Below are 26,472 nucleotides of genomic sequence, written 5' to 3' on the forward strand. Positions count from 1 at the left end.
TTGCTCTATTTTCACCCGTATAGCAGGAGTGAGGCAGGCAGAGGTTTGCCCTGGTGCAGGTGTGTTGCAGCGGTCAGTGGAAGGATCCGGGAGTTTCTCTGTGAATTTCCCATTCTGTGGCAGCGTACTCTGTGCTTGTTCTGAAGTTTAGGGTGTTTTTCGTTGTGTAAAAAGAAGTTTTCTTCCCATGCAGTGAACAGCGGACGCTAATGTTTTTGTCACTTTTTACGGAATCAAACTCAAAGTAAGGTCAGTACGTCCACGCTTTAAACGCTGCACGGTCATACTCTCTCCCGCACTTGTTATATTATCCATTGTTATCTGCACACAACTGTTGCCACGAACGTCGCACTCGTTTACGTCATTGTCATGAGACAGTCTCGCAAAAAAAATCATGGTTTTATTAACGCAGTAACGCAGCGTGCTTACAGGAAAGTAACAGTAATCTAATTACCTTTTTTGCAATACAATCCCTTACTTTACTCATTACTTGAACAAAGTAATTGGATTACAGTAACGTTACTTGTAACGCGTTACTGCCCATCTCTGGCTGGAGGATGAATGCTAACTTTTTTCCACTCGATAAAAGTTAACGTGAGGGTTCCCGATGGTTGGGGACAAATGCAATCGCATTGGAGGATGCTGTAAACTGACCAAACTTCAGTCAGGAGAAGAACTGAGATACGAGGTTAGTCATTAATATACTGCAACAACACGGGAATAGAGCAGCTGCGAGAGAATTCATCATTAATGAATCAATGGAACGGAAGTGGAGGAAGCAAGTAGAATGAGTTGAGTAAAGTTTGACTTATCTGACTGTTTCGTTTCGCTTAATCCAGTGCGCCTAATGGTCTGAAAAATACGGTATTTAAATAAAGAATGAATTTAAAATTTGAACTTTGCTGTGAAATGAATCTCTGAAAGAAAGATGGCTCAGAAGCAGACGTGAAGATTACAGAGAAGAAAAAAAAAAAGCTCCGTGATGACATTAAAAAAATGCTTTTAGTAAATGTTTTATTGCAGAATGAGCAGATTTACGTGGAAAAGGCACGAAGAAAACTATACACGTACAAATGAACTCTAACCTTTCCTCCTGATTGGCCTCTATACATCTGTTTGGGTAAAACTACACTACATACACTTTTACTGTTCTCTCATTAGCAACAAGCAATTCTCCACAAACTGAACTACTCTGCTTTAATCATTATTCGTATTACAGTGCTGTGCTACAGTTCAGACAAAGACAGAAAACTTTCCTTCAGAAGATTAAGTGCATAAGTGGAAACAAAATCAATACAATCAATGCCACAGTGAGTACAGGCTCATTTCTGTACATTTTCTTTTCTATGAGCATTTACATCTTTCATTTACAGTGTTTTCAGGCTGCTTGTACAAACAGAAACAGTCTGCATGTTTTTACTTTATTTACTGCTCACTGATCTGAACATCTTCTGTTGCTGATTTTTGGCGGTAAATTCTCAAACAATAGCCAGTGTTCAAATAATGTCTGAGCGTGCTCGTGACCAGCACGAACCAATCCAGTCACAGCGGGAACCATCACACCCGTGACTGTTAGAACACATCATCGCTTCAGTCCCAATGGTCACCTCACTGATTGGGTTGGGTGGTTTTCAGAGTGATCAAAAAAGGACAGATTTTTCACATTAAAAGCCTTTTAAGAAAACAGATTACACCCTTTTCAACCTTTAATGTGAAAGGTCTGGACTCCTTAGTGTGAGTCGTTATTGTGATCCAGTTCAAAATCAAGTCCATGTGAATGTGTGCGTGTAACCTTTAAAATGTGAACTTAAACCTGTGAACTTCCTGTCCCACAGGGGGCGCACTCGAGCTCATCCAGACAGAATGCAACTCTGTGGAGCTGAAGAACAAAAATGCAGATTTTTCTGGGGTAAAATTTTTTCTTTTCCATCAGGTTTTCGATAGAATATACAGAGTTCAATTTGTAGATTTTTTCCCCCCCATTTCTTTCATGAGGAGGCTGATAGTAATGACAATTACTCGACCTGGATATAGTCAGCAATCGCTGGCATCACATCACCTGCAGCTCGAACAGGTAAGATGACCAATGAGACAGAAACATGAGGCTACCTGTTGCTTTGGACGGGGCGTGATGAGTTCAACTACATTCATTTTGTGTTTTTACCCTCAGAACAAAGTCAAAGAAAGACTTTCAGATCTGAGCCATTACAAACACCTCAGCTGCTTCGGCTTGTTTCATTGGTTGTTACCTCTGCCTGAAAAACAACAGCATTTTTATTCATGTGCAAAAATGCTGATTACCAAATATCATTTCCTTGTAAGAAATCTGATCACTCACTTGGTGACAGATGTTCTTCATAAGTTATTTTTATAAAGTTATGTGCATTTCATTTTGCTTCTAGTTTTAAAATAATCTGAGAAAATGAAATCCCATCAAATAACTCTCTCAAAAACATTTAAATGTATATTTATCAGTCTGTTAGCATAGATGATAGAATAATATTCATTTAGTGAATTTCATTTTTGTAACAAGCAGTCAGGCATGTCTAAAGTACCAGGCTCAGTTTTAGCCTCTCCGTGATCTCACTGTGCCCAGGCACAGAGGGAATAATCCACGTGTGCAGGGTCAATCCCTCTTTGGAAATAAAAACATAGGATCAGCACTTCCTGTTTGCTTTTAGCCTTTTCCACAATCTTAACTCAAAAGACATAAATCCTGAATGTCTCGGCTCCACGAGTCTTCTTAGAGTGCAGTGTGTTTACATCATTACATCATGAAACGCTCCTATGTGTGACCTGACCGCAGTGATGAAGCGGAGAGGACCGGGCGCGGCACTGACGTTAATACTGCGAGGCTTTGCTTTGGAAACGGTGAGCGAACAGCTTTTCACCAACTAAACGAGTCCCCAAAGTGTTCATGTGAACTCCAGGCAAACATGGCAGAATATTGTGTGTGTGGGCAGTCCGGTGGGCGGTCGGTTTGTTTCTATGGAGATGAGCTGAGGAGTTCCTGTCTACGCCGCATGATCTCCACGAACTCCGCACGGTCGGCCGCCGCCTGAGGATTGAGAGAGCAGCAGGCTGCGGTTTGAAAAAAGCATAAGGTACAGCAGAGGGAGGGAAGAGGGAGGGAGGAAGGAAGGGGAGGAGCTGGGTGGAGCTCAGTGGGCGCCGCCTTCATCGAAAGACTCCACCCCTGAATCACAGGTGCTGGCTGCCAGTTTCTCCTGCCGCCTCCTCATGATCTCCTGCAGCTCGGAGCCTGCACTCTTCTGGAGACGCAGACGAAACAGAGACATGAACAAACACTCATCAGGACACAAACGCACATTTGATCTCGGGAAACTCTCGAGCGCCGCCTCGTGAGACGAGCCCATTTAGACAGCCTTCCTGACTCAGTGCAGTTTAGTTTTCCACCAATAATCACGCACTAAAACCACTTTGTTTTTGCTGAGCTTTACTGAAACAGAGTGTTCCTCTCCACAGATTACAGGTGGCCATCCAGGGTTAAAGGGAAATTTAAGAGAACATAAAAAAAAAAAAAAAAAAAAAAGTTCTCTTCTGACATTAAAATGCAAATTTGAGGAAATGAAAGGAAAAAAGAAATTACAGTAAAGCAGATCAACAGAAGCATCGCAACTTTAAAGACACGTTTCCATGAATCGTTTTTTCTTTAAAAAAAAAAAAAAAATTCTCCATGAACTTGAACCGTCAGAAACTACGATGTAATTATAAACTTTTTTTCTTCAAGCTGATCTTACGTTTGAATTTTGGTAATTATCCACAGCTTTTATCTACATCGGTCTGGTACCTTGGACAAACTACAAGCTCCTGCTTTCCTGGACCACCTCAGCCCGTTAGAGCGCCCCCGAAAGTCTCCCCTCGACCTCTGAGCTTTTCAAGCAATAAATGTAAAATCTACTGAGCGTCAGTGCAGTCGCTTTAGAAGATTTTTTCGGCGCGTCGAGGTGCAATCTTCTGTCGGTCAGAGCCTAGCGGCGCCAGCTGGCTGCAGTTTGGTGTAAACTCAGCCTCGGGAAGCCTTTGGCGACTGCCAAGCTGCAAACAGCATGTGGATGAATGTGTCTACGGTGTGGTGTCAGGAAGCATGCTGGGTAACGGGATTTTCTGAAACTGGTGGCACAAACACCTGCTACACCAGAGTCTGTGTGTTCCCAGAGATGAGATGATCTGGAGCAGTTCGTTCACCGCAGGGAGAAAATATAGCGTTTGAGGCCGAAGTGCCGATATTTGTGCAACCAGCTGCAGGTGGAAAGAAGCTTGAGGTGTTCAGGTACGAGAAGTGATCAAAAAGATTACAGGAAGCAGCCAATTACAGGAAAAACCCTCATGCCACTGAAATTTAATCAGTTTGCTCTTCAGCGTCGTCTCATGTGCACCTCTGGACCTCTTCCAGATGTTTCCTGTTGTGACCTGTGAGTCCTCCTCAGAGCTCAAATGTCACATTCACATCTCATGTAACAACAGTTATACTAAATTAGCAAAGGAGAAAATTTTATTTTTACTTTAGTTTAATAAGTTCAAACTATTTTCCCTTTTTGTTATTATTTCAAAAGTCTATTTTCATATTTAGTGAACTAAAATGTTTTTTTCACATGTAGTTTTACTTTAATGAGCTTGCAAAAGGTCCAGAGGTGCAGAAGAAGATCTTACAGGCAGATTGAACAATTTTAGGCAAGTGTTTGGTTGACATCTGAAACTTTTTGGTCACTTTATTTAAAAAACTGTTTTAAAAACTGATCCAGGACCACAGACAGCTAATTTATACTTACCAGACACTTCAGTATTACAGGTGCTTTCACAGGTATATCGCCACTTTACTTATCTAAGATGGTATTTCAAACCATTCAGCATGGTCCATGTCTAGATTGTGGGTTCAGCAGCTGATCTGAATCTTTTCAGTGTTTGTTTTCTTTATAAAGGACAAACTAACAACAGTAGATATTAAATCTAAATTAAATGTGTTTAAAAAATAAAAATATGAGCTAAAACTAACAATTGATGTGTTGGAGAAAGTCCTGAAACCCAGATCCGTACATGGAAAATGTGTTTACACATTTTACCAAAAGAAGGTGAAAATTACTACACATCCAGGTTTCTATGGGAGTGTGGGGCTGTGAGTTAGCAACAGGTGAGGGTCAGAGGTCAACAGGAAGGGCATTGTTCGGGAGCTGCTTCATTCAGGGAGTTTAAGAAGGACTTTGTGCACAGCCACAGCAGGAAGCCTAATGCTGACTACCTTAAAAATGCTGCTACACATGAAACATCTGGAGCCTCGTTCTGATGGCCAGATTCGGGAATTCTGAGAAAAGAAACTAGTCTGGAGTCCTGTGTCGATACGAACAATGTTGGTCTTCATCTGTGGGCTAATTATAGACTATAAATCCAAAAGGGCCAGGTAAAGAGAGCTGATGGGAAAGTTCTGTTAGATGAAAAACTCCCCAATATCAACAATCCAAATTCAAAAAAGTTTAACGCACTAAGACTCGTTTAAGACTTGTTCCCCCCAAATCAAGACCAACTAGTCCTAAGCTTGGGATACTTTGGATTCCTAAGTTGAGAACAACAAGTCTGAAAGAAGCAGCAGTTGCTGCAGCATCTTGGGCCTTTTTGGCTTCTAAGTCATGTCACTAATTAAGAGAAACAGGAGTCCAACAATCTAAATTCAAAACCTGTCCAAAAATCGCCAACAGTCCCAAACCTATGGCCACATCAAGACCAGCAAGGCCAAGTCAAGAAGAAGAGCAAGACACAATAATGGTAAATGTTGATTCAATTTTTGTTGTTGAACTTAAAGTGGTTTATTGACCATGATCCCTAACCCAAGGGCCAACAATCCAAAAGTAAGACAGGTAAGTCCCAGTTAAGACCCCTCAAACATGCGCCTCACGCCAGGATGAACAAGTCTCGCATTAGCCTGACATCTTCTGACCAAGTTTTAAAAAACATAATAAAATTAGTACTAACAGATACTGGAACATGTTGGTACCCAAAGAGGACATAAAATTAAGGGTTTACTTGAATCCCATTAAGTATCTTAATTCTGTCATGAGTCATGGAGGACCTCCTGTTGAATACCACATGAGTCCTCCATCTCATGCGGTTTCCTTAAATCTGGCCAACAGAATGAAGCTGCATTTACATGAACACGATACCTTTAATGAGTGTGGTAACAGAATCAGAAGATCAAAGGAGGTTCAGAAGAAAACCTGCAGGTGGGAAACAGACACCAGAACACCAGACCTCGCCAGAGTTTGGCGACAGAAAGCTTAAAGACAGAAAAGATCGTGAAGAGGCCTCCAGCTTCCAGACACAAACACATGGCAGCAAACAGATTACAGAGATTACAATCTCTGACCCCTCAGATTATCTGACAACGTCAAGATCAGGATCATAAGTGCTGCTGTTGTCTACAAATAATACACTTCCCTTCAAAGAAGTTTAGATTTTATTACAGGAAGTGATCCGATTTGTATTCCAGCACAAAACGTTTTAATAATAATAATAATAATAATAATAATAATAATAATACACCTCAGCAAGCCTCATCTGTCTGTTAACACCAACAGCCTGTTGGCTCCCTCTGGTGGTCAAACTCAGCGAGTTAACCCTCTTTCATTTTCACTAACTTCAGTAATCAGTTAAATCGGCGCTGACATGTCAGATACTCAGATTTTGTTTTGTCTCCGTTTCCTGCTGCACGTGTTTGTCTGATGAACCAATCAGCTGTCAGGAAGCTTTGCCTCAACTAACACGATCTGATAAAATGCAGTAATAAAACCACACTGACAGACACTAAAGTGAACAATAACACGATTTCACCATCAAAGATTCATTTGTGAAAACTAATCTGTCCTAATACAGAACGTTTGTATCAATGATCCTTTAATCTAAGAACATAATCATGATGAGGATGTCCCTAAGGAAGCTGTTTAAACTCAATAAAGGCAGGAAGTACAGGTCAAAATTAATTTTTAGATTATTTGAAACTTAAAGTTGTAGTTTGTCAGTTTTATTCTTTTAATATTCAAACTTTATTCGTTAAATATTGTGGCTTCATGGGATGCATGGGACTGACTCTTCTGTAAAGTATTATGGATGTATAATACAGTTATTATTGTAATGCAATCTTAAGCTATTTGCAGTTCATCTCCTTTAGTCCTTAAAGAAAAAGATAAAGCCTTTTAATAAAATGTGTAAAGTCTAATTATTATTCTTCAAAAAGCTGAAATAAAAATCACAAAATATTCAGTGAAAAATCCAAAAGGTGTGATGTTAAAAAAATAAATAAATAAATAAAAATTACCCAGACTTTTTAAAATAGTAGAAAAAAAAAAAAAGTCGGTTTTGTTTTAAAAAAAAAAAAATCTTGTCCTGAACGTGAAATTAAAATAAATACATCAATTAATTAAAATAATAATAATAATAATAATAATAATAATAAACATGACTGTATTTTCAGGATATTAGCACAGGCTAACTTTTCATTTTATTGGGTGTAAAATATTACTGTTCAAATAAGTATGAACTGATTAGTGAAATATAAAGATTATGAAACCTAAGACCATTTTAACTTCAGCGTTTAAATTATGCTTCCTGTTTTATAAGAATATATCCTACATTATGACTGCCTCATTCTCTAAATACACAAACTTATAACTAATATTGCACACATTTACTCAGAGTGACTTCCTGTCTCTGTTGCTTTCCTGCAGTTACTGACGTTTCTGCTTCCTTTACTTAAAATAAGACTGATTATAATGAATAGGAATAAATCTGATGGTGACGTCGGGTCTGAGCAGTGACACCCACCTCGAGCGCCGCCTTCTGCACGGTGACCTGACTGAAGACTCGGGCGCCGTCGTCAGGACAAACAGTCCTCAGCTCCTCCTTATTGAGCGAGAAGAGCTGAGCGCCAGTGAGCACGCCGAGGCTGGTGATGGTGCTGCGCACACGCACACACACACACACACACACACACACACACACACACACACCATTATAGCCTCTCCAAATATGTCCCCCTTTCCTTTTACAGTTTGTGGTTTCACACTACAATCATGAGATGGTTAAAAATGATGACGGGTAAAGAAAATGACATCATTTTATTTATATGACCCGCTTTGAAGCATGAAAGTCACACTGTGGATTATTTTACTTTGAAAAACTGTCATTAAAGCATCCAGAAGTGAACGTTTCCTGTTCTTGGTCATAAATCCAAACATTTTAGTCACATGACTGTCAGGATCATGCCCGATTGGTCACATTCAGACTTGACTCTCAGACTTGAGTCCAGTTTGTGTTTTTCTGGTTTCCTTCCTACTCTAAACACAGGTTTAAACTTTAGGATCAACTGAGCGTGTGGGTCAGTGCGGGTTAAAGCAGCAGACTTACACGGGGCTGAAGCCTTTGGCCTCCAACCACGCTTTGACTTCTTCTGGTGTCGAGTCGTACGTGATGCTGACCGACGGCGTGCTGCCACTGCGGGCGGGACCCTGAAACTTCTTCTGGGCGCTGCGACCGAGTGTCAGCCTGTGCATCAGCTCGTCCTGGACCTCCTCCATGTTCGACTTCCTTCCTACGGACAGAAACACAAACAGGGTTACCTGTACCACGTCACCTGCCTCTGACGGTCTGGATTCTTTAAGTAGAAACATTTATTCAGCAAGTCTGAATATTAAAAGTATTCAAACTGATCACGGTTTGATTTCCTGAACTTTATTTAAAAAGGATGGGATTGTTTGTGTTTTTCATAGAGTTTTTAAACAGGTGTTGGGGCTGAACAGCTGGATCAGCAGGTGTTTCTGGACTTACGGCTGGCAGCGGCAACAGCAGGTTTCTGGCTGTTTTGCTCCCTCATGGCGACACTGCCCATGTCGCTGGACGCGTTGCTGTTCTGTCGGCTGACTGTGCTGCTGCCGGCGGCCAGCTTTGTGGGCTCGGCGGCCGGAGGAGGCAGTGGCGGCGTGGGGACCCTGGCGGGGGCGGGAGCAGGAGGAACCGGTGCGGGGGCTGGGGGCATTGGCGTGGCAACGGGTTTGCTGGGGACAAACTCTGTCCTTGTGGTCTGTTTCTGCAGGATACAGATGAGTTTTTCAATGTACAGTTGAATGTACAGGTGAGCATGTCTGTTCATCTCCAGCTCCATGTTTTACTCATGACTCCTCAAGAGCAGCTTTGCATGATTCACAGTTCAAAATAATCCTCATTTATCTTATTCGGCGCCTTAGCTGCAGCTCCTCCCTAAAAGCCTGCTTTCTTCTTATTGGCCGACTCCTGGAAGCCTGCAGAGGGGCAGCACATATTGTTTTCAGCTGTCTGTATAAAATAAATTGGATTTCTATCTCAGGAACTTTAAATTGAGCTCGCAATGAATCATTTTCCACACGCCATCGGGTCAACTTTGGGGGAGGGGCTTGCAGCGCTGAATATTCCTGATTGGTCAAGCCCTTCAGGTAATTTTAAGCCACCAGTATCTGCAGCAGCTTTTAAAACCTTTTAAAGCACAGCCTCAACTTTCTCATAAGTCAGATTTTTCAGGGTCAGGGTTTAGGCTTCCTGCAGTCAGGGTTTTTTGACCCTCTGCTGGAACTTCAGGTGGTGTAAAAAGGACCTGGATTAATGACGAGACACCTCTGAACGAAGAAAAACTGTTTTGATCTTTGAAATATCTAAAGCGGTGGAGTCTGTTCAGAGCTGGAGGCGAGCAGAGTGCTTCCCTCGAAACAGCAACAATCAGAGTCTCAGTGGCGTTTACCTCGTTAAGCTCTCCCAGTAATTGCTGCCAACAAGAAATGAGACAGATGATGGCGATGAGACGATGAATCAACATGTGTAACTCACTGCAAACTGACCCAGGGTCTGTGAGGAGCCACTACTGGTCACTGACCTGAACCTAGAAAACCTCTTAAAGGGACAGCCCACTGCTTTATTTTAGCCTTGCTCAGACAACAGCGGCACCAACAGTAAATGTTTATTCAGCGATCTACAGCAGCGCCACGAAGAACCGAAGAAAAACGTCACTGAGTTTCTGTCGGCTTTGGCATTTTACACTGAAAACCTCCACAGGAAGTAAAGTATTAAAGATAATCCATCACAATTGCAATCCGTTAAACCACAGAAATTCCACCTTTAAAGATCAGCACGTTTACCCTTTTAGAATATAAGTAAAAAATAAACTGAATAAATGTGTAATTGTTAAGAATTAAAAATGTATTAGCAACATTTCATATTATACTATAAATAATAATAATAATAATAATAATAATAATACAGTGGTCCCTCGCTATAATGGGGTTCAAATGCAAAACAGCGGTGAAAACTCGCTGTTTTGCAGATTTATTTTTTTTGTGCAATTTTGCATTCTTTTTTCTTTTTTTAACAGCGCATTGTGTTCTGCGTCCTGATTGACAATGATTGACTGTAGACCAATCAATCTTGTGCCGTGTCTCCTGTACAATACAGAACGCGTTCAGCATGTCAAATTTACAAATTTTCAAATCTTCGATTGCTAGCAGTGTGATCTGGAGTGCTGTATTGTATGTTTTCTCCCCAACAAACACAACAATGTCAACAAAACGTTTTGTACCGTCAGAGGCAACCATGGGTGCCTTTGGTTTCATTCTATAATACTGGACTTATTTTTCTACGAAGGTTTGAACTTTGAGAGTGTTTAAACAAGAGAGAAGAGTGTGAAAATGTTCATGCCTGTCTGAGAAAAGTGTATAAAGTGTGTAGTGAGGGGTTTTACAGCCTTAAAACATCTATAATAATTGTAAAATATAAAGTTGGCTACTTCGCAGATTTCACCCATCACGGGTCATTTTTAGAAAGTAATAATAACAACAACAAGTAGTAGTAGATATTAGAACAATAAGTAAAATGTCCTTGGCGCTATGACGGAGCTCTGGGTACTCCTGGTCCAGTCCACAGGACTGACTTTTAAGGACTGAGAGGAAAAACAGCTTTAATCTCTCTCTCAGCTGAGAGTCATTTTATAATTTAAAGGTAACCAGATTCGCTCAAACGTGACACTGTCCCTTTAAGATCACAGCAAATCAAACGCAGGAAGTGGAAACTACAGCGAGCTAGAAACACACACCCAGCTCGTCCTACCTTGAACAACTCAAACTCCCTCCTTGGCATCATAAGCTGATGATTGATCATAAAGACAGAACATGAATTGAGGTGACTGAGATGGGACAGGAAGTGAGCCGCTGCGGTGAGCGTCAGAGCGTGCGTTACCTGGACGGTGTGGCTGTAGATGGGCTCTCCTCGGCTGGTCATGTCCACCGCTTTGGTGATCTCCAGGATGTTGTTTGGCACGTAGCCCGTAGCACTGCAGCCGTTACGAACCTTCCACCACTGCTTCCTGTCGTCCAGCACCTGCCAGGCAAGAGTCAGGGATTACTTCACTCAGTCTCCCCCTCCTCCTCACTTCCTGCTGCGTATTTTCTGTTCCCATAGAGATGGGCATGTTTAATATGACATGAAGTCAGTGTCTACACATTAAAGTTCTGAACACTCAGTTTATCTCAGTTTTTTATACTCTTGGATCGCTTTGATGTCATCTTAGACACAGAAGCCCCACCTACCAGCTGTTAAAACCTTCTCCACCCAATCAGAAGAGACCTGTTTTTAGGGGAAGGCACTTTCAGAGAGGAGGGGCCACACTAAGGTCTAGTATCAGCTACATGAGGATTATTCTGAACTGTGAATCATGCAAAGCTACTCAGAGTCCAGGAATAAACCACGAGCAGAAGAAAACTAACACGATTACCTCAACCACCTCGTCTTTAAACACCGACAGCTCTGTGTTGTTCCTCCCCACAAAGTCGTACTTCGATTTGGCAAACATTTTGGGCTGCCCTCTGCCATCAGCGTCGAAGCCTCTGAAACACACCAACAAGGAAGATTTCAGTCGGAAAAAGAAAGAGGACCCGAAGCAGCACAGCAGCTCCACGTGTCCAAACACCGAACTTTAAAGGTAGATCAGTCTCTGAGGAGGAACATCAGGTCAAACAAAAACCTCTTCTCACTTTAAGAGTCTGATCGGTTTGGATCTGACGCCATGACGCTGCTGAACATCGTAAAAATGCGATGACATAAACTAAACGGCTGCAGCCGTGGAGAAATGTCCCACCGACAGATCAGAGGAGCGTCAGCCAGAAGAAGACAAAGATCATAGCGAGCGAAGAAGAAAACCAGCAACACAAAAACCAATCAGCAGCAGGAGGACAAACAGGAAGTGACAGAAGATTTATCAATATTTTAGCTGATTAAAGTTTACTGATCAATGATTATATTTCCTCACCTCTGTTTTATATTCAAATATAAATGAAATGTTCTGACGTTGATAATTAAACTGAGTCACATTCAGTAACACTTCATTAATGCATGTATTATTTTCAAAACATTTACGCCATAACTGCATTAATGCGGCAAATCTACGTTAGCTCATTAACGCGGATCGCCCCGTGCGAGGGCTGCATAGAATCAATGCGTTAGTGCGATTAGTTCGTTAACGCGTTAATGCGGATGGCTCGTTAACACGTTAGCACGGTTCGCTCGTTAATGCATTAGCGCCGTGAAGCCCCTTGCATGGGGCGATCCGCGTTAACTCGCTAACGGAGATTTGCTGCGTTAATGCGGTTATGGCGTTAACTGTAACGAGATTAACGCCGACAGCGCTAGTATATTTATATTCATTTATTATGAAATCTTTTTATTTATTCTATTTTAGCATGCATAAATATTTGAATAATAATTATTATTGTTATGATGTTGATGAAGAAGAAAAAAAAGGAAAATTAGATTGAATTTTTTCTTAATTCTGGTTTGTTATATTTTCTTTGTTTACATACGTAGTTGTTTAACCTTTTATTACTTTTGAAATATTTTCATTTGAATTTTTATAATGAATTTCTATTTACTGTTTTCTTTATTCGCTCATGTTTGAACTTCCTCTTTTCTTTAGTTCATTTTTTCATAAATTTTGTTTTTATTTCATCTAATCATTGTTGATTGTTGTGTGATTTTTCTTTATTCTGCTGTATTGATTTTGCCCCTCCCAGGCCTCCGTAGAGCAGAGCAAGCACAGCAGTGGGATCAGTTCTCCAGGGCGTCATGTGACCTGCAGTTACCGGTCTACATGGCGGCTGGCGGCGTGTTTGAAAGCAGCCACGGCCGTGTCCTGATCCAGGATCTGCATGCGTTTGTAGGAGGTGTTGGTGAAGGCATACCCGTCAGCAGGGGGGAACCTCTGCAGCGCCACCTGCAGCAGAAACAGAAATCACACCACGAGTGAGTACCGCGTCAGCGAGAGACAAGCTTAACTCAGAGCCACTTTCACGTCCCGCCCCTTACCTCCTGAGCCACCCACGGCCTTGAGTCCTCCGGTCTTTGCAGGTTGGTGTTGGCGAGGCTTTCGGCAAGCTGAGCGAGCTCCTGCTCACGACTCGGGGTTGTCGCCGGCAACGCAGGTGGCTGCCAACCATCACGAAACCTCAGAACACACGGCGGGAAGTAGTGGTCCTTTGGCCACTCCAGCCTTTAGGAGACAAAGATGTTAATCAATCAACCAATCAAATCAGTCGACTGATCCATCGGTTACTTCCTGTCTGACCTGCTCTTTGTCCATCCGTCTCCCAGGGCAACCCACAAGTGTCTCTCCTCTGCCGTCCCCGAGGCGTGAAGGAAGTCGATGGCGTCTCTGGTCAGCAGAGGAACGACAACGCTACGAGCCAGATCAACGCTGCCCGAAGCCTGGATCACCTGAGCGGAAGGAGGAGGAGGGTGTGACAATAAAAACTTTTTACTTACATTTACAACACTGTTTGGGGTTGTCTTAGGTGTAGCTGCTCTGGTGTTCCACCTGAAGGTCTGAGGGTGGAACTGAGAGTGGAACCTGAGATTCAAGGTTGGAGCAGCAGTTGTGATATGTGACGGTGTTTGTGGACCAGCCATCACACTGATGTTTGCTCCTCCTCCATGTCAGGGGTTTGATGGGAGGAGAGATTCTGCCTCTCAGCTAAAGGATGAATGGATGGATGATAGGTGGAGCCTCTATCTTTCTTTAGTTCTTAAGGGTTTATTCCAGCTCCATGCCTGAAGTCAGAGCACATACAGGAAGTAGCTGTGTGAGGCGCTAACGGTGACTTACCATCTTTAGTGGCGTGAACAGGAAGTGGACCAGCTCCACGGCGCTCGGGTTCTGGATGTGGTCCTTCAGCTTCCCCTGCAGACGGAGCACAGAGAGCTCATGAGGCAAGAAGCAGGTTCATCACCAACGAAACTATTCAGTCAGTCTGACAATAAATAATCAATACATTTAACCTGCGCAAGAGAAAACACGGACAAAAGATTAATTTATGATCAGCGAGTTTTATATCAGCAAATAAACTGTGAGAGGAGGGAGGGAGGAGGAGGGAAGGGGAGGAGGAGGAAGAGAAAGAGGAGGTAGGAGGTACCAGCTGGTTGAAGGCATGCTTGAACTTTTGCAGACAGTCGACAAACTCGTCTTCGCTCGGAGGTTTGGAGCGCAGCGTCAGGACGCCCTCTGGTGGACACAGAACATGACAGAGGTCAGTTTGTTTAACTGAGGTCAGTCACAGGTCACATGACTCAGAGGAAGGGAGGAAGGATAGGTGTTCCTGTCACTCACACCAATTTATTAAAACAGTTTGGAAATAAATCAATAAATGTATTGTTGAGGGATGCAGTGATTCAGAAATCTGAAGCAGCCTGATGGGAAACAGCTGATCTCTGATCAGCACATCCCTCACTCTGGTTTCAGCAGGATCTGTCTGTGTGGACAGTACTGTATTGTAGTAACAGCACTTTTACTGCATATTTTGATTGGTGAGGCTCTGCTGCCTTCTCACCTCCGGGGCTTTTCTTCTTGCCCTTCTTGTTCTTCTTCCTCTTGGAGAGCTCACCGAAGGCCTCGGCAGCCTTCTGAAGTTTGGTGACGAAAAACTCAATGTCGTCCAGGATGTGGTTCAGGATTTGCTGCGAAAAGGAGAAGCTGTGCTCAGGATCTTTTAATGTTTGATTCACCTTCACGGTGGCTTGCAGGTTTCCTGTATGCGTTATTTAATGATTAAACCTGAACAACAGCGCAGCGTTCAACGTTCTCAGCTCCCTTATGTAAGCAGATTTGCTCTCCAAAGCTTCCAAACTCTGATTATGCTTGAATGAAGCAGCCTTCTTCAATCGGCTTAAATCTTCTATTGTGCCACAACCCGACCTCAGATTCAAGTTTAGCTCCTCCAGCTGCTCTCAGATCAGCCTTGAAACCCCACCCACACATGGGACACTCACCACATCGCGATCTACGCGAGCTGCCGTCATCTCCACCGGCCCATTGTCCTGCGACAGCCGTCTATCGTCTGCTGCAGAAGGGAGAAAGCACATGTGTGAGGAAAACGTAACACCCGATTCATGAGAAAACATTAAAGTGTGACTGAAAACCAACACAGACATTTTTATTACTACGTCCTATCGCCCATATCAGTCCCACACAGAGTCACATCACAGTAAATCCTCAAAGAAATAAGAAGCAGAATGATTCATCTGAATAAACTTTACCTGCAGCCTTTGTATTAAAAAAATAAAATAAAATCTCAGTATTTGTTGCTTTCACTATCAAAAAGAAAACAAAAGAACAAAACAAAAACAAAACCCATGTGAGCTTGAAGCAGCTGGTCAGAGATAATCCCAAATACTCTGCGAAACAAGCCGCTTAAACTCCTCCCACTTTAACCCAAATTTCTTCTGACTGGCTGCCCCTCACAACCAGAAGGTTTGAACCGCAGGTGACTGGGGCTTCTAGCAAGTGACATAACTCACCCTCATACTGCTCATTGGTCCATGCCGACCAGGCTGCTGCACGACTTTTTACGTCCACCAGATCAGGTGACGGTGGCGGCTGGGGGGCAGGAGCGGAAGGGGGAGGGGGGATAATGCCATCGCTCTTCAGGATCATCCTGCAGACAGACAGATCAGCCAATCAGCTTCTAGGATGAGAAACTGGGCTTAGTAACCCTCAGAGTGTCTCAGCTCTTACTTCAGGGTCTCCGGCCGTTTTTTCACTTTGCTTCCTTTGGCATCCATCATGGCACTTTCTATGTCAGCTTGGATCAGATTCGCCTATTAGAGAAAGAACATAGATCATTAAGTTGTTCATCAGGATGAAACACATTTATAACGTGACATCTGACTCTGTCCGAACAGGTCGGTATTGTTGGAGTCCCACAGGGCTCTGCCCTCAGTCCTTTGCCGTTTACATCAAAGCTGAATTTTAATCTAACTTTTCATTTATTAGCAGCAAACAGGTTTCACAGCAAACTCCTTCATCACACAGTAAAGTCAACTTTAAAGTGTTTTAGGACTTTTGGCCCTCAGGGCTAGCTTAGTGTCTTGCCCAATCAGAGGCTGTTTACTTTGATTTCGTCGCACTGGAACAGGTGGAGATCGGGTTTGGCCTGACCCGGCTCTTTGCAGATCAGAGCCAGGATGGAGTCGTAGCTGCAGGCGTTCATCACGGCCTGGCAGTGCTGGATCGAGCCAATCTGGAAGTTCTCCAGCTCGTTCTGAAGGAGAAAAACCCACAAGTCAAAGTCGGAGTGGGTCACACTGAGCTTAAAGCTGAGGACACACTGAGAATCAGTGTTCTTTTTTTGCCTTTTGTAATTAAAACAAACAAACAAACAACCCCCCCCCAAAAAAAAAACAAAGCCAAAAATAAATCCTTGTTTTTAGCCTCACCTTTGTTCCTAAGTCAATGAGGCTCACCATCTTCTCCTCCACCTGCAGCAGCATCTCCTGTGTCCACACCTTCCCTTTAGCATCGAGCAGACGGAGGCGTCTGATGCCGTCATCCACCGTGATCATCCCGTCTTTGCGGTCCAGCACAAACGTGGTCAGATGCTGAACAGACAGATTTAGAGTAACGGCAGGAAACTGAACGTCAGCAGGACATCAGGAGATTCAAGCGATCACAGTCACAAACAAAACAGCTTATGTTTTTTTATAATTAAAGTGGTGATTTTTGGTCAGTTTGTATGTGAAAACCTTAAATTTGAACACGTTTGGTTTGATAAAATGCAAGGCAAGAGGAGCAGGCGTGAGCACCAACCTCCACATGATACTGCGATGTGTCTGTCAGGCTGTTGATGCTGGTTTTGGTGTAATGTTTCCTTTGTTCTGTTAAAAAGAACAGAAAAAAAAAAAAAAAACTCTTATGAATATCATGTTTATGTCTCCCTAAAGTCCCCCTGGGAAGCTGACTGTGTTCATATTTCATGACTGAAGCTGGAAATTAGCTTTGATTTTATGGACTCAGAGAAGGCTTGAGGAAACTGTAATGAGAAGATGGTTTTATGCTGCTCCAATGACCTACAAGTGACACTAAAGCACCACACATGACGATGCTCTGAATTAAGCAGAGAAGAAGAGTGAACCTGGACATGTGATGGATTAAAGGTGGTGTTTGCAGGAGGACGTCAGTAATTCAGACGCTTCAGAGCCCCTCCGGAAGGAGGTGACAGATGTTATCAGCTGTGATGGGAACAAAGAGGCTGCTGAGAGCCGCAGATAAGAGCCAAATCTGCATCGTCACCATTATCTCCACCCGGCAGGAGGACCGGCAAACATCAGCACACAGCTGCTCACAAATCAGCGGCAAAGCGGCAGAACAACAGCCAACAGCAATGTCCTTGCTAGAGTCCATGTGTCGTTTCAGTTTTTAAACAAACTCATCCACATGTGCACCAACAGGTAACGGGTTCACAGATTGCCCATGATGCTCCTCTCCACCAAGCGCCAGGACGTTTGGTTTTTATTTGTGTGAAAACAAAAACAGCATTGAATCCTTCAGCTCTCATCACAGAGGAACGACCTGAGCTCAGGCTGGAGCTTCTTCTTCACTTGAATAAATTTCCTGTCCACACACGGAGGAGGGATGACATGAAAGTTTTGCCTTAAAGTCCAGCTGTGTGTGTGCGTTTTGGACTTCCTGCAGGTTAGGGGGCGGGGCTAACTGGGTTTGTTGAGACTGTGAGGGACGCCATTCCTTCATTGGTCCCAGGAAATGTTAAAGTGACCTATGTGATCAAAACCGTTGTTTAATCTTGGTTACATGATCAAACACAGTGCTGACGTCTCTTTGGTGACCTGAAGCCTCCTCGGACATGGGCAGCAACTCCAAACAGCCCCTGGGCGACTGACAGGGATCAGAGCAAATTAGCAAAATAAACCTGGCAATGAAATCCTGAGCAGAGCTGAAAGTTCAAAAGTTTGGAGAACAGCAGCCAACTTGGATCCCACGAATGACCCGAGCAACCAGATCCTACCATCACTGAAAACATGTCTCAGAGGAAACACTGAGCCTCTGACGGGGTTAACCCTCAGCCGTCCAAATCCTGGTTGGAGTCTCTGGACGCTGCAGATCTTCCTCCTGCCTCAGACACGGCAGAAAGTTTCAGCAGGAATCGTTCCTGCAGTGAGAACATTCACACACACAGCAGCTCCATAATCCTGCAGCTCCTGATCACATCACATTTACCTCACACTCAGCCTTAACTCAGCGCCTCCAACTGAAGTTTATATCAACAGTAGGCCCGCTGGACAGCTGTGGTAAATGTCAACGTGAGCATAAACTTTGATTTCCTGCTGATGAACTGAGGAGGCCTCAGTCAATGGCTGAAGAGTCTAAAGCTGGAGGTCTGAACTTCAGTCACATGTTCACTGAGGTAAAGTTCACTGTGACGGAGATCATAGGAGATAGAGACCAGGAGCTACTGCACACGTGTTCACAGTAAGACCTGAGGGCTAGCTCACACGAATCAAACATCTGTCCCATTACAGATGTTTGACAACACGAGTCGTACCCCCGAGTTTGGACTTCAAATCTCTGTCTGAAGATAATCGATGCTTCACAAGAAACATCGACTCTGCAAACACGTAACGCCCAAACAAGGCAAAACACGACACACACACACACACACACACACACACACACACACACACACACACACACACACACGTTTTCATATCTTGGTGGGAACATCTAATTGACATAATGCTTTCCCTAGCCACTTACCCTAACCATCAAAAATGAATGCCTAATCCTAACCATAACCTAACTGTAACCTTGACACTGAAGACATTTTGAGACTCAAAATGTCTTCAATCTCATGGGGACAGCCTTTTGTTCCCATAACGGACTGTTGGTCCCCACAAAAATAGTAAAATTCCAAGTTTTGGTCCTCACAAAGATATGTAAACGTGGTACACACGCAAACAAAAACACACACGTCTCACTGTGACTTTTCTTTTTGTGTTTGGCAGACGAACGAAGAAAATAGATTTCATCAGATCCTGTGAACAAAGATAAAGCAGATAATGAGGTCATGGATCATGTCTAATTTCTCTGAAACCCAATAAATCAAACAAAGATTCACAGAGGATTTTTACCTGCTCAGGTTCAGTTCACCTGACTCACCTGGAGTCTCAAACTCAACTCCAAGTCTCAGTTTGTTTCAAGAATAAAAGCACCTAAATCTGAAGTAATGAAGACTACAGCATGTGGTGTTCAGAGAAATCTGTGCATGTTGTTTAGTCCTCACTGACGTCATGACCTTAAACCATTTCTAACATCAGCTCCTCTCACAGGTAACATTCACACCTGCAGACACCTTACAGTCAGCTACCCATTGTACCACCCCGATCACAGATGTCATCTCTGAACCAAGCTTTATTATAAATGAAGTCCAGAATGATCCAGGACGGCCTCACCGTTTCCCAGGAGGAGGAGGGAGAAGGGAGGAAGGAGGGTCCTCACCGTAAAGCGCTTTGGCACTGGTCTTGGCTTTGTGCGTTGCAGGCTCTGGAGATGGAGCATCATGGCCGCTGGGACAGAAAGAAGAACAGAGTTAGGAAGTCAAAGGTCAGATCTGAGATCAGCTGATGATGCAACCAACAGCAGCTTCTGATTGGACGCCAGGTGATTTTACCCGACAGGGATACTGCGTGAGTGTTTGGTTTTATTTCACTTCATCTCTGAGGTGTCCGAGTTTGGCTTCTGTTACAGTTTTATTTATGATGTCACTTCCTGCGTCCCCTCCTGTGCTGATCTCAAACCGGCATCCCGCCTGTGTCACTTGATACTTTTGCACGTTCACACTTTAATTTGCCGCATGAAGACGTTTATAATGAATGAGCGTGATTACAGACTACATCAGAGCCACGCCGGCACGAAACCTGACACCTTACAGGAAGCGCAGCACAGCAGCTGGTCATGTGACACACCGCTGATGATTGCCACACAAATGAATCTGTGCCAGGAACTCACAGGAAGTTATTCTTATGAAGTTATACGCGAGATCCTCTTTAAATGATTATTGACTTTATAAATAAATAAAATCAATAATCATTGATTTCAGATCAATATCCAGTCTCCATATATGACTCCAAGCCAGAGAAATTAGCTGGTCTATCCCAGATTATCCTCTTATGTGGGCAGGGACACGCTGATGTTTTTAGGGCTGGGGGACAGTGAATAAACACACGAACCAGGAAAAACAGAACGGTCCTGCTTCAGAACCAGAAATCATGAGATCCGGTCTCTGCTCCTCCAGAGGTCAGACAGCTGCTTCCTGTCCACATCTCAGTTTATTTCTTAATAACACCGTCACAGAAGCAGATGCCTCGGTATAGACGTAACGGAGACCAGTAAAGCTCCTGAAGCGTGTCCGGTTTGAGTTTTCATTAATTTTTAATCTGAGGTTTTCTCAGAGAGAAGCTGAGCTGCAGTAATATTTAACTTCTACTGCTGTGAGACGAGAAGCGTCAGCACGGATAAGAAACTCAGAGACGCTTTCAGTTGGCCACAAAAATCCTCCAAAAACTGTCATTTTACAAACAAACAACAAAAGTTCTGACTTAATCATTAAAACTGTTTAATGGGCGCTACTCAGTAATAACTGGAATTATTAACAAAACTGAACATTGTCATGCACACTTCAAATACATTTAAAATTGAAACTGTAAATATTTTTTAAGCTTTACCAAAGACTATACAAAAGTATGTTTTAAATAATAATTACTATTTTATAATAATTCATAATACAAGACTTACTAATGAAAGATTTCAGTCGTTACAATTAATCTGCAGTTACACTTAAATTTACTCAGTTCATTTACATCACAAATTTATGGTTGTATTTTATGGTATTTTTAAAAAGAAAAGTTGTACTTTTGTAATCTTATTTTGAAATCTGTTGAATATTTAAAACTAATACTTACCAAATTGTTTAAACTATTTTAAAAATAGCCACAAAATACACACATAACGAAAATTGAAACTGTTCAAAATAAAATGTTTTATACATTAACCTCAGTTATTTACTTAAAGAATTGATGGACGAAATTTACCAGAGTCCAGTAAAAGCTCAGTATTAAAATAAAACTTTAAAACCTGAAGAGATTCTCTTATTTCAGAAACAATCAGTGTCACACTGATCATAAACAACAGAAACAGCACAGGTTATGCCTCATATCAGAGTAAGCATTATTAACAGTGTTTCACATTCAAAAAGTGACCATGTGAGCTAACGTGGCTAACATGGCTAATAGCAGAAAAGGCTGCTGGGAAACTCACTTGATGGGCGAGCTGTAGGAGCCGAAGACGCCTGAGGCGAGAGCTGGAGGTTCGTATCCGTTCATGCTGCTTCACGGTGGACCATCAGCTGGAAGAGACGCAGACGCACCATGAGTCACATGACCACACTGCAGGGTCAAAGGCTAGCTCCGGGTAAATGTAATACATTTATCTGCTGTGACCAAACATCTGCACAAAGCTCATACCTCCTGACAATACTGGAATGCACTGGTGCCGTTAAACCACAATTTTATTGATATATGCTGAGGCGTCAAAACTCATCACTTTACTAAAACTAAATTAGTGGAAACGGCACAAAAAAGGCCAAACAGCAGCTCTTCAGAGGCCTGTGGGTCCCCTAAAACTCTATAACTCCTAAAAGCTGAAAATGAAGCTGCCACGCTGCCGTTCCTCTGACATCCAGCAGAGGCAGCAGTGGTTCAACCTGTAAGGTATGGACGCTACGATGACAGAGCAACCACCTGACTGCCAACATGGCTGCTGCAAGTACTGCCAGAGCATCCAGGATGGCTGCTGAAACGCGAGGGTTTAATCTGGATGTTTCTGAGTGCTGAGTGGCGAGTCACCCTCAGAGAGTTCATCTCATTAATGGCTCGTTGGGCGTTCCCCGCTGAGTGGCAGGGAAATTAAAACTGCGTGGCACACAAAGGGGGCCCGAGCAGATTTATGGCAGTTAATGACACAGTATGTACAGTGCAGCCACGCGTGATTACTTTTCCCACAGCGCCATTCAGCTGGGACTCATAGCCATGGTAACCAGGCTGCAGCCATACTGTTTGTGCTGCAGAGGAGGAAAACCTGTGAGACCGCAATCAGGGAGAGATGAGTCCACAGCAGGAAGTGATGTAACAACAGCAGAGTGAAAATACCAAAACACCATCTCAAAACACACTGGCTGGTTAGCTCCTCCGATCATGAGCCCTCGCGGGTGACAGCAGCAGAAACATGAGGACACAAAGGTGAGGAAGAGTCAAGGTACAGGCATTACAATCCAAACCAACTGAGACCAGGGCCAAGGCCGGATCTGTGACCTCATCGAGACCCTGCCTCCAGCGTGACAGGAAGCCATCACGACCCCAAAATCCACAGCTTAAAGGAGCCAAATATACAAGGCGCCGTCAATGTTTTCAAAAGGTACAAAGACAGCAGATACAGAAAGCAATGAAGAAGAACCAACCACATAATCCGCTGTGTGCTTCTCCACTAAACCAATACAATCCAAACGCAGGAACACCGCCACTGATTAATGACGTTCAGGAAATAAATTTTTTTGAAAATCCAGTTCAGCTCTAAATGTTCATGTCTGAAGGCTGTGATGTCTCTGGTGGGCAGTGACGCTACTGCAGGATCGTTTGAGTGTTTCGAAATTTGAATGATCATTTACGTTTTACTCCACCATCAGCATCTGGCTTGATTCTACACTGATTCCAAATTTGTCATCCTGACTTGAACTTGCTCACCTGAGCACGTCCACCCACCTGTGCAGCCCCAGTGGCTTTAAATCCTCATCATTACTCCCACAAAGCCCCGCCCACTCTCTGATGGATATGAAGTTAATTTTCCACCACCTCCTCCTGACACCCCAGGAAGCTGAAGGGGTCAAAGATCACACTGGTTAGGCTCAGTTTTGTCATCTCTATTTGCTCTGGGAGGAGATGCGGTCACCACGGCGAGAGCCACTTCTTCTTTTCTCACTTATCTTAGGTGGGGCATCAATGGCGCTGTGAGGTCAGCAAGCTTTACGATAACGAGGCGTTTACAGCATGATTGTTTAAATAAAGTTTCCTGAACGTTTCCCGGTATCCTTCACTCAGCAGGAGGAAGGTGGGGATTAGGTGTGTGTGTGCCCATGTAGAGTTAAAGCTCCTTACTGATCCTGTGACACACACTTTAATCCTTTAAATGCCATGTGGATTTCAAAGTAAAAGCACACAGATTTAAACTGGTTTGTAGTGCTGGGCGATATGATGATATATGTCGTGTGAACGATAGAAAAATGGCTATCGTGCCATTTGTCTTCTATCGTTTCTAACCTAATTTTATAATTTATTACATAAAATATATAATTAAATAGCCTGTGGCAAATATATCAGTGTTGTCTTCTCACTATACATACTCTATTTTCTCTTGCGTAAAGTATAAAAAAAAAAAAAAATGTTTTTCACAAAGAAACTCCGTCTTGTTGTTTTGCGACATGGTGCTGCTTTACGTGCACCCAGATTTGCAACATGCTTTACGGTAACTCAAAACGATGGACGTGCGACAGGTTGCAGTTTCATGCCCGGACATGCAACAGGACGGCTACACAGGCAGCTCAAGAAGCAGCACTTTTACCGAAAAGAGGGGGTACATCTGGGATTTGGTTATAATTTTTGAAAAAAAAAAAACAAAACAAAAAAATAAAAGTGAAGGCCACAGCTGTTTTCATTTGGTACATTTATATTGCTGCACTAAAATGTATGTTTGTCATTTGTGACAGTTCCGTTAAATGTCTCTTCAAAATAAAGTTGGAGAAAAGAAACTTTTCAGAGAATAACTGGAAACGTGGTAATATTGTGGTATATCGTGATATATATCGTTATCGTGATATAAAATAATTCATATCGTGATAAATATTTTTTTCCATATCGCCCAGCACTACTGGTTTGTGTCAGGAAAAGAAAAAGAAGTTCACTTTGATTCTCGCTGTGAGTCACACCTAAAAGCCCCCTCAGTTACCCACAATCCATTGGTCAGTCTTATCAGGCTACAAAAAATAAAATGCCATGTTTATTATGAGTGTACATTATGAATATAGGACGCTGTGATGTCACAAAAATATGGATGTGAGGACAGGTCGGCTTTCAAAGGAACTCCAGCTGTGAATAATAAATGTGTTGAGGTGAGCGGCGGGAGGAGAGGAGAGTGACACGTTAAAGAAAAGAGAGGAAGCGGGGAGTCACCAGGCTGATAACAACGTCCTTGTCGGTCACTCATTAACTGTGTGTTTGATCTGGGAGGCGTTTCCACGCCGACACTCAGACACTGGAAAAACACTCTGCTCGGGCCGCCACACGCTCTGGGCCTCTAGACCTGGAAAGGTCTGACATGAAGCAAGAACCGTGAGACTCCACCCACATAAAAGAGATGACACTGATGTCAGGGTTCAGAAGGTCACCGCAGCACCGTCGGCTTCCATCTTTACTCCGACAACAAACATCCACCTCACAGCGTTCCCCTGAAACAAATTCAGGATCAAACTCTAATACAAGTGAAGGTGGAGAAGAACACACACCCTCAATCCAGTGCTCCGCTCACACTGCATCCATGTTTTAGAGAGAAGACATTTTCTACAACTCCTCCTCTTAGTTTGAATCTCAGAGTTTTTCCAGTTTCCTCACTGATGTTTCTCAGTGCAGATGGTGAACGAGCTCTGCTCATCTCTCAGATATTAAACCGCTTGTGAAACAGCTCTGTTACCATGGAAACTGCTTCTGGTGTCTGCCGCTGCCTCACAAACCATCAGCTGACACAGGAGAGCCATCGCCACGTCTCATCCGCTCAATCACAACTTCATCACCGTGCCCCTCCAATTTTCAGTTTTCCAGTCCCTGATCTCGGATGGCGGTCATTAGTCATGTGACTGGCTTCACAGTGAGGAGACATTGATTAACGTCCTCCGATTGGTCTGTAACCCAAATACTGAGCGTGTTCTGCAGCTTCAGCAGGAGGAACAGTTTGATGCCTCAAAGTTCACTTTCAAATCTTTTATGACACGTTTATTTTCATGTACTCTAGTTTTATATTTTTCTGTAAATTATTTTGACTCCTTTAACTCTTTTCTTTATTATTTTATTTACATTTGTGAGAATTTTTCTTAGGTGGTGCATTATTTTTTTAAAATCAGTTTTCATGACTTTCTTGTAACTTCAATTATTTGCAGTGTTTTGTCTCATTTCCAATTTTATTTAATCATGTCTCTTTAGATTTCCCTGGTTTCTTTTTCTAGCAAGTACCTTTAAAAACATAATTTCATTCATTTATTTCTTCATTTTTTTATTTTACAGTGTTATTTTTAATCAGTTTTTAAAGATTGTTGCAGATTTGAATGTGAACTGTATGTTGAAGAAACACTTTATTAAATAAAAATGTAAAACAAAAATTGCCTCAGTGATCGGGTCACTGACACCAATTCGCTCACAGCTCCATCACCTCCGGAAAAGATCCATACTCATCAGCAGTGACCGTGTGGCGCTGACATTGGACGCTGCAGCACGTGTTCGCCAGCTGACCCGTTTTCAGACCCACAGCCGGAGGCACCTTTCCACCTGCAGTTTGTTCAAGAGCAGGTCCGCGAGGGCCGGCACAGTAAAGGAGGCTAAAAATAATCCTGAGTAATCCTGAAAGTGCTGAAGTCTTCATTCCTGCTCAGAGGGTCACGGTGCCCATTACAGGCGGCCTCGTTACACCGGCTCACAGCGAGGGAGTACCGAGGAGCACACTGCACAGAGCGAGTGGAGAGTGGCTCGTCTCTGTGAGAGTGAGTTTCAGTGAACAAGTGCATCTACAAACACACCGAGCATCATTGACTGACACAGATTGTGGCAGTCACGGCAGCAGTCACAACCATGACCTGCTGACATCATGGAGGTCACACTGAAGGGCGCTTCAAACAGGTTCAGCAGAAACTTCCTCCAGTCAGAGCCACAGAACTGAACTGATCTCAAAGAAGTTCTGAGCTCTGATTACACCTGCCGCTAAGCACAAATATGCCCCGTGGGCCTCCTGAT

General features: G+C 43.1%; 1 protein-coding gene across 8 annotated transcripts in view; it reads right to left on the reverse strand.

Moving 5' to 3' along the window:
- Nucleotides 1-997: 997 nt before the first annotated feature.
- Nucleotides 998-26,472, reverse strand: part of eps8a (EGFR pathway substrate 8a, signaling adaptor) — a 29,591-nt gene continuing 4,116 nt past the window's right edge. For 2 of the 8 annotated variants that reach the window (XM_084910257.1, XM_084910258.1), the window contains exons 2-23: nt 21,683-21,770; nt 19,865-19,932; nt 17,159-17,226; nt 16,789-16,950; nt 16,464-16,613; nt 16,088-16,170; nt 15,871-16,007; nt 15,343-15,413; nt 14,904-15,030; nt 14,490-14,578; nt 14,183-14,257; nt 13,646-13,794; nt 13,387-13,570; nt 13,164-13,294; nt 11,801-11,912; nt 11,266-11,406; nt 11,137-11,172; nt 9,779-9,802; nt 8,836-9,094; nt 8,416-8,599; nt 7,834-7,966; nt 998-3,272 (exon numbers count right to left, since the gene is read on the reverse strand). In XM_084910257.1, coding sequence (XP_084766383.1) covers nt 3,162-3,272; nt 7,834-7,966; nt 8,416-8,599; nt 8,836-9,094; nt 9,779-9,802; nt 11,137-11,172; nt 11,266-11,406; nt 11,801-11,912; nt 13,164-13,294; nt 13,387-13,570; nt 13,646-13,794; nt 14,183-14,257; nt 14,490-14,578; nt 14,904-15,030; nt 15,343-15,413; nt 15,871-16,007; nt 16,088-16,170; nt 16,464-16,613; nt 16,789-16,950; nt 17,159-17,226; nt 19,865-19,932; nt 21,683-21,747 — 2,559 coding nt within the window. In that variant the 5' untranslated portion in view covers nt 21,748-21,770 and the 3' untranslated portion in view covers nt 998-3,161. Of the gene's footprint in view, nt 3,273-3,376; nt 6,231-7,833; nt 7,967-8,415; nt 8,600-8,835; nt 9,095-9,778; nt 9,803-11,136; nt 11,173-11,265; nt 11,407-11,800; nt 11,913-13,163; nt 13,295-13,386; nt 13,571-13,645; nt 13,795-14,182; nt 14,258-14,489; nt 14,579-14,903; nt 15,031-15,342; nt 15,414-15,870; nt 16,008-16,087; nt 16,171-16,463; nt 16,614-16,788; nt 16,951-17,158; nt 17,227-19,864; nt 19,933-21,682; nt 21,771-26,472 lie in introns of those variants that run through there. The other 6 variants (XM_084910262.1, XM_084910259.1, XM_084910263.1 and 3 more) reach the window with 6 other exon arrangements.

This window comes from Perissodus microlepis, chromosome 17, assembly GCF_051167445.1.
Source record: "Perissodus microlepis isolate ML-2025 ecotype Zambia chromosome 17, ASM5116744v1, whole genome shotgun sequence".
Lineage (NCBI taxonomy): Eukaryota > Metazoa > Chordata > Actinopteri > Cichliformes > Cichlidae > Perissodus > Perissodus microlepis.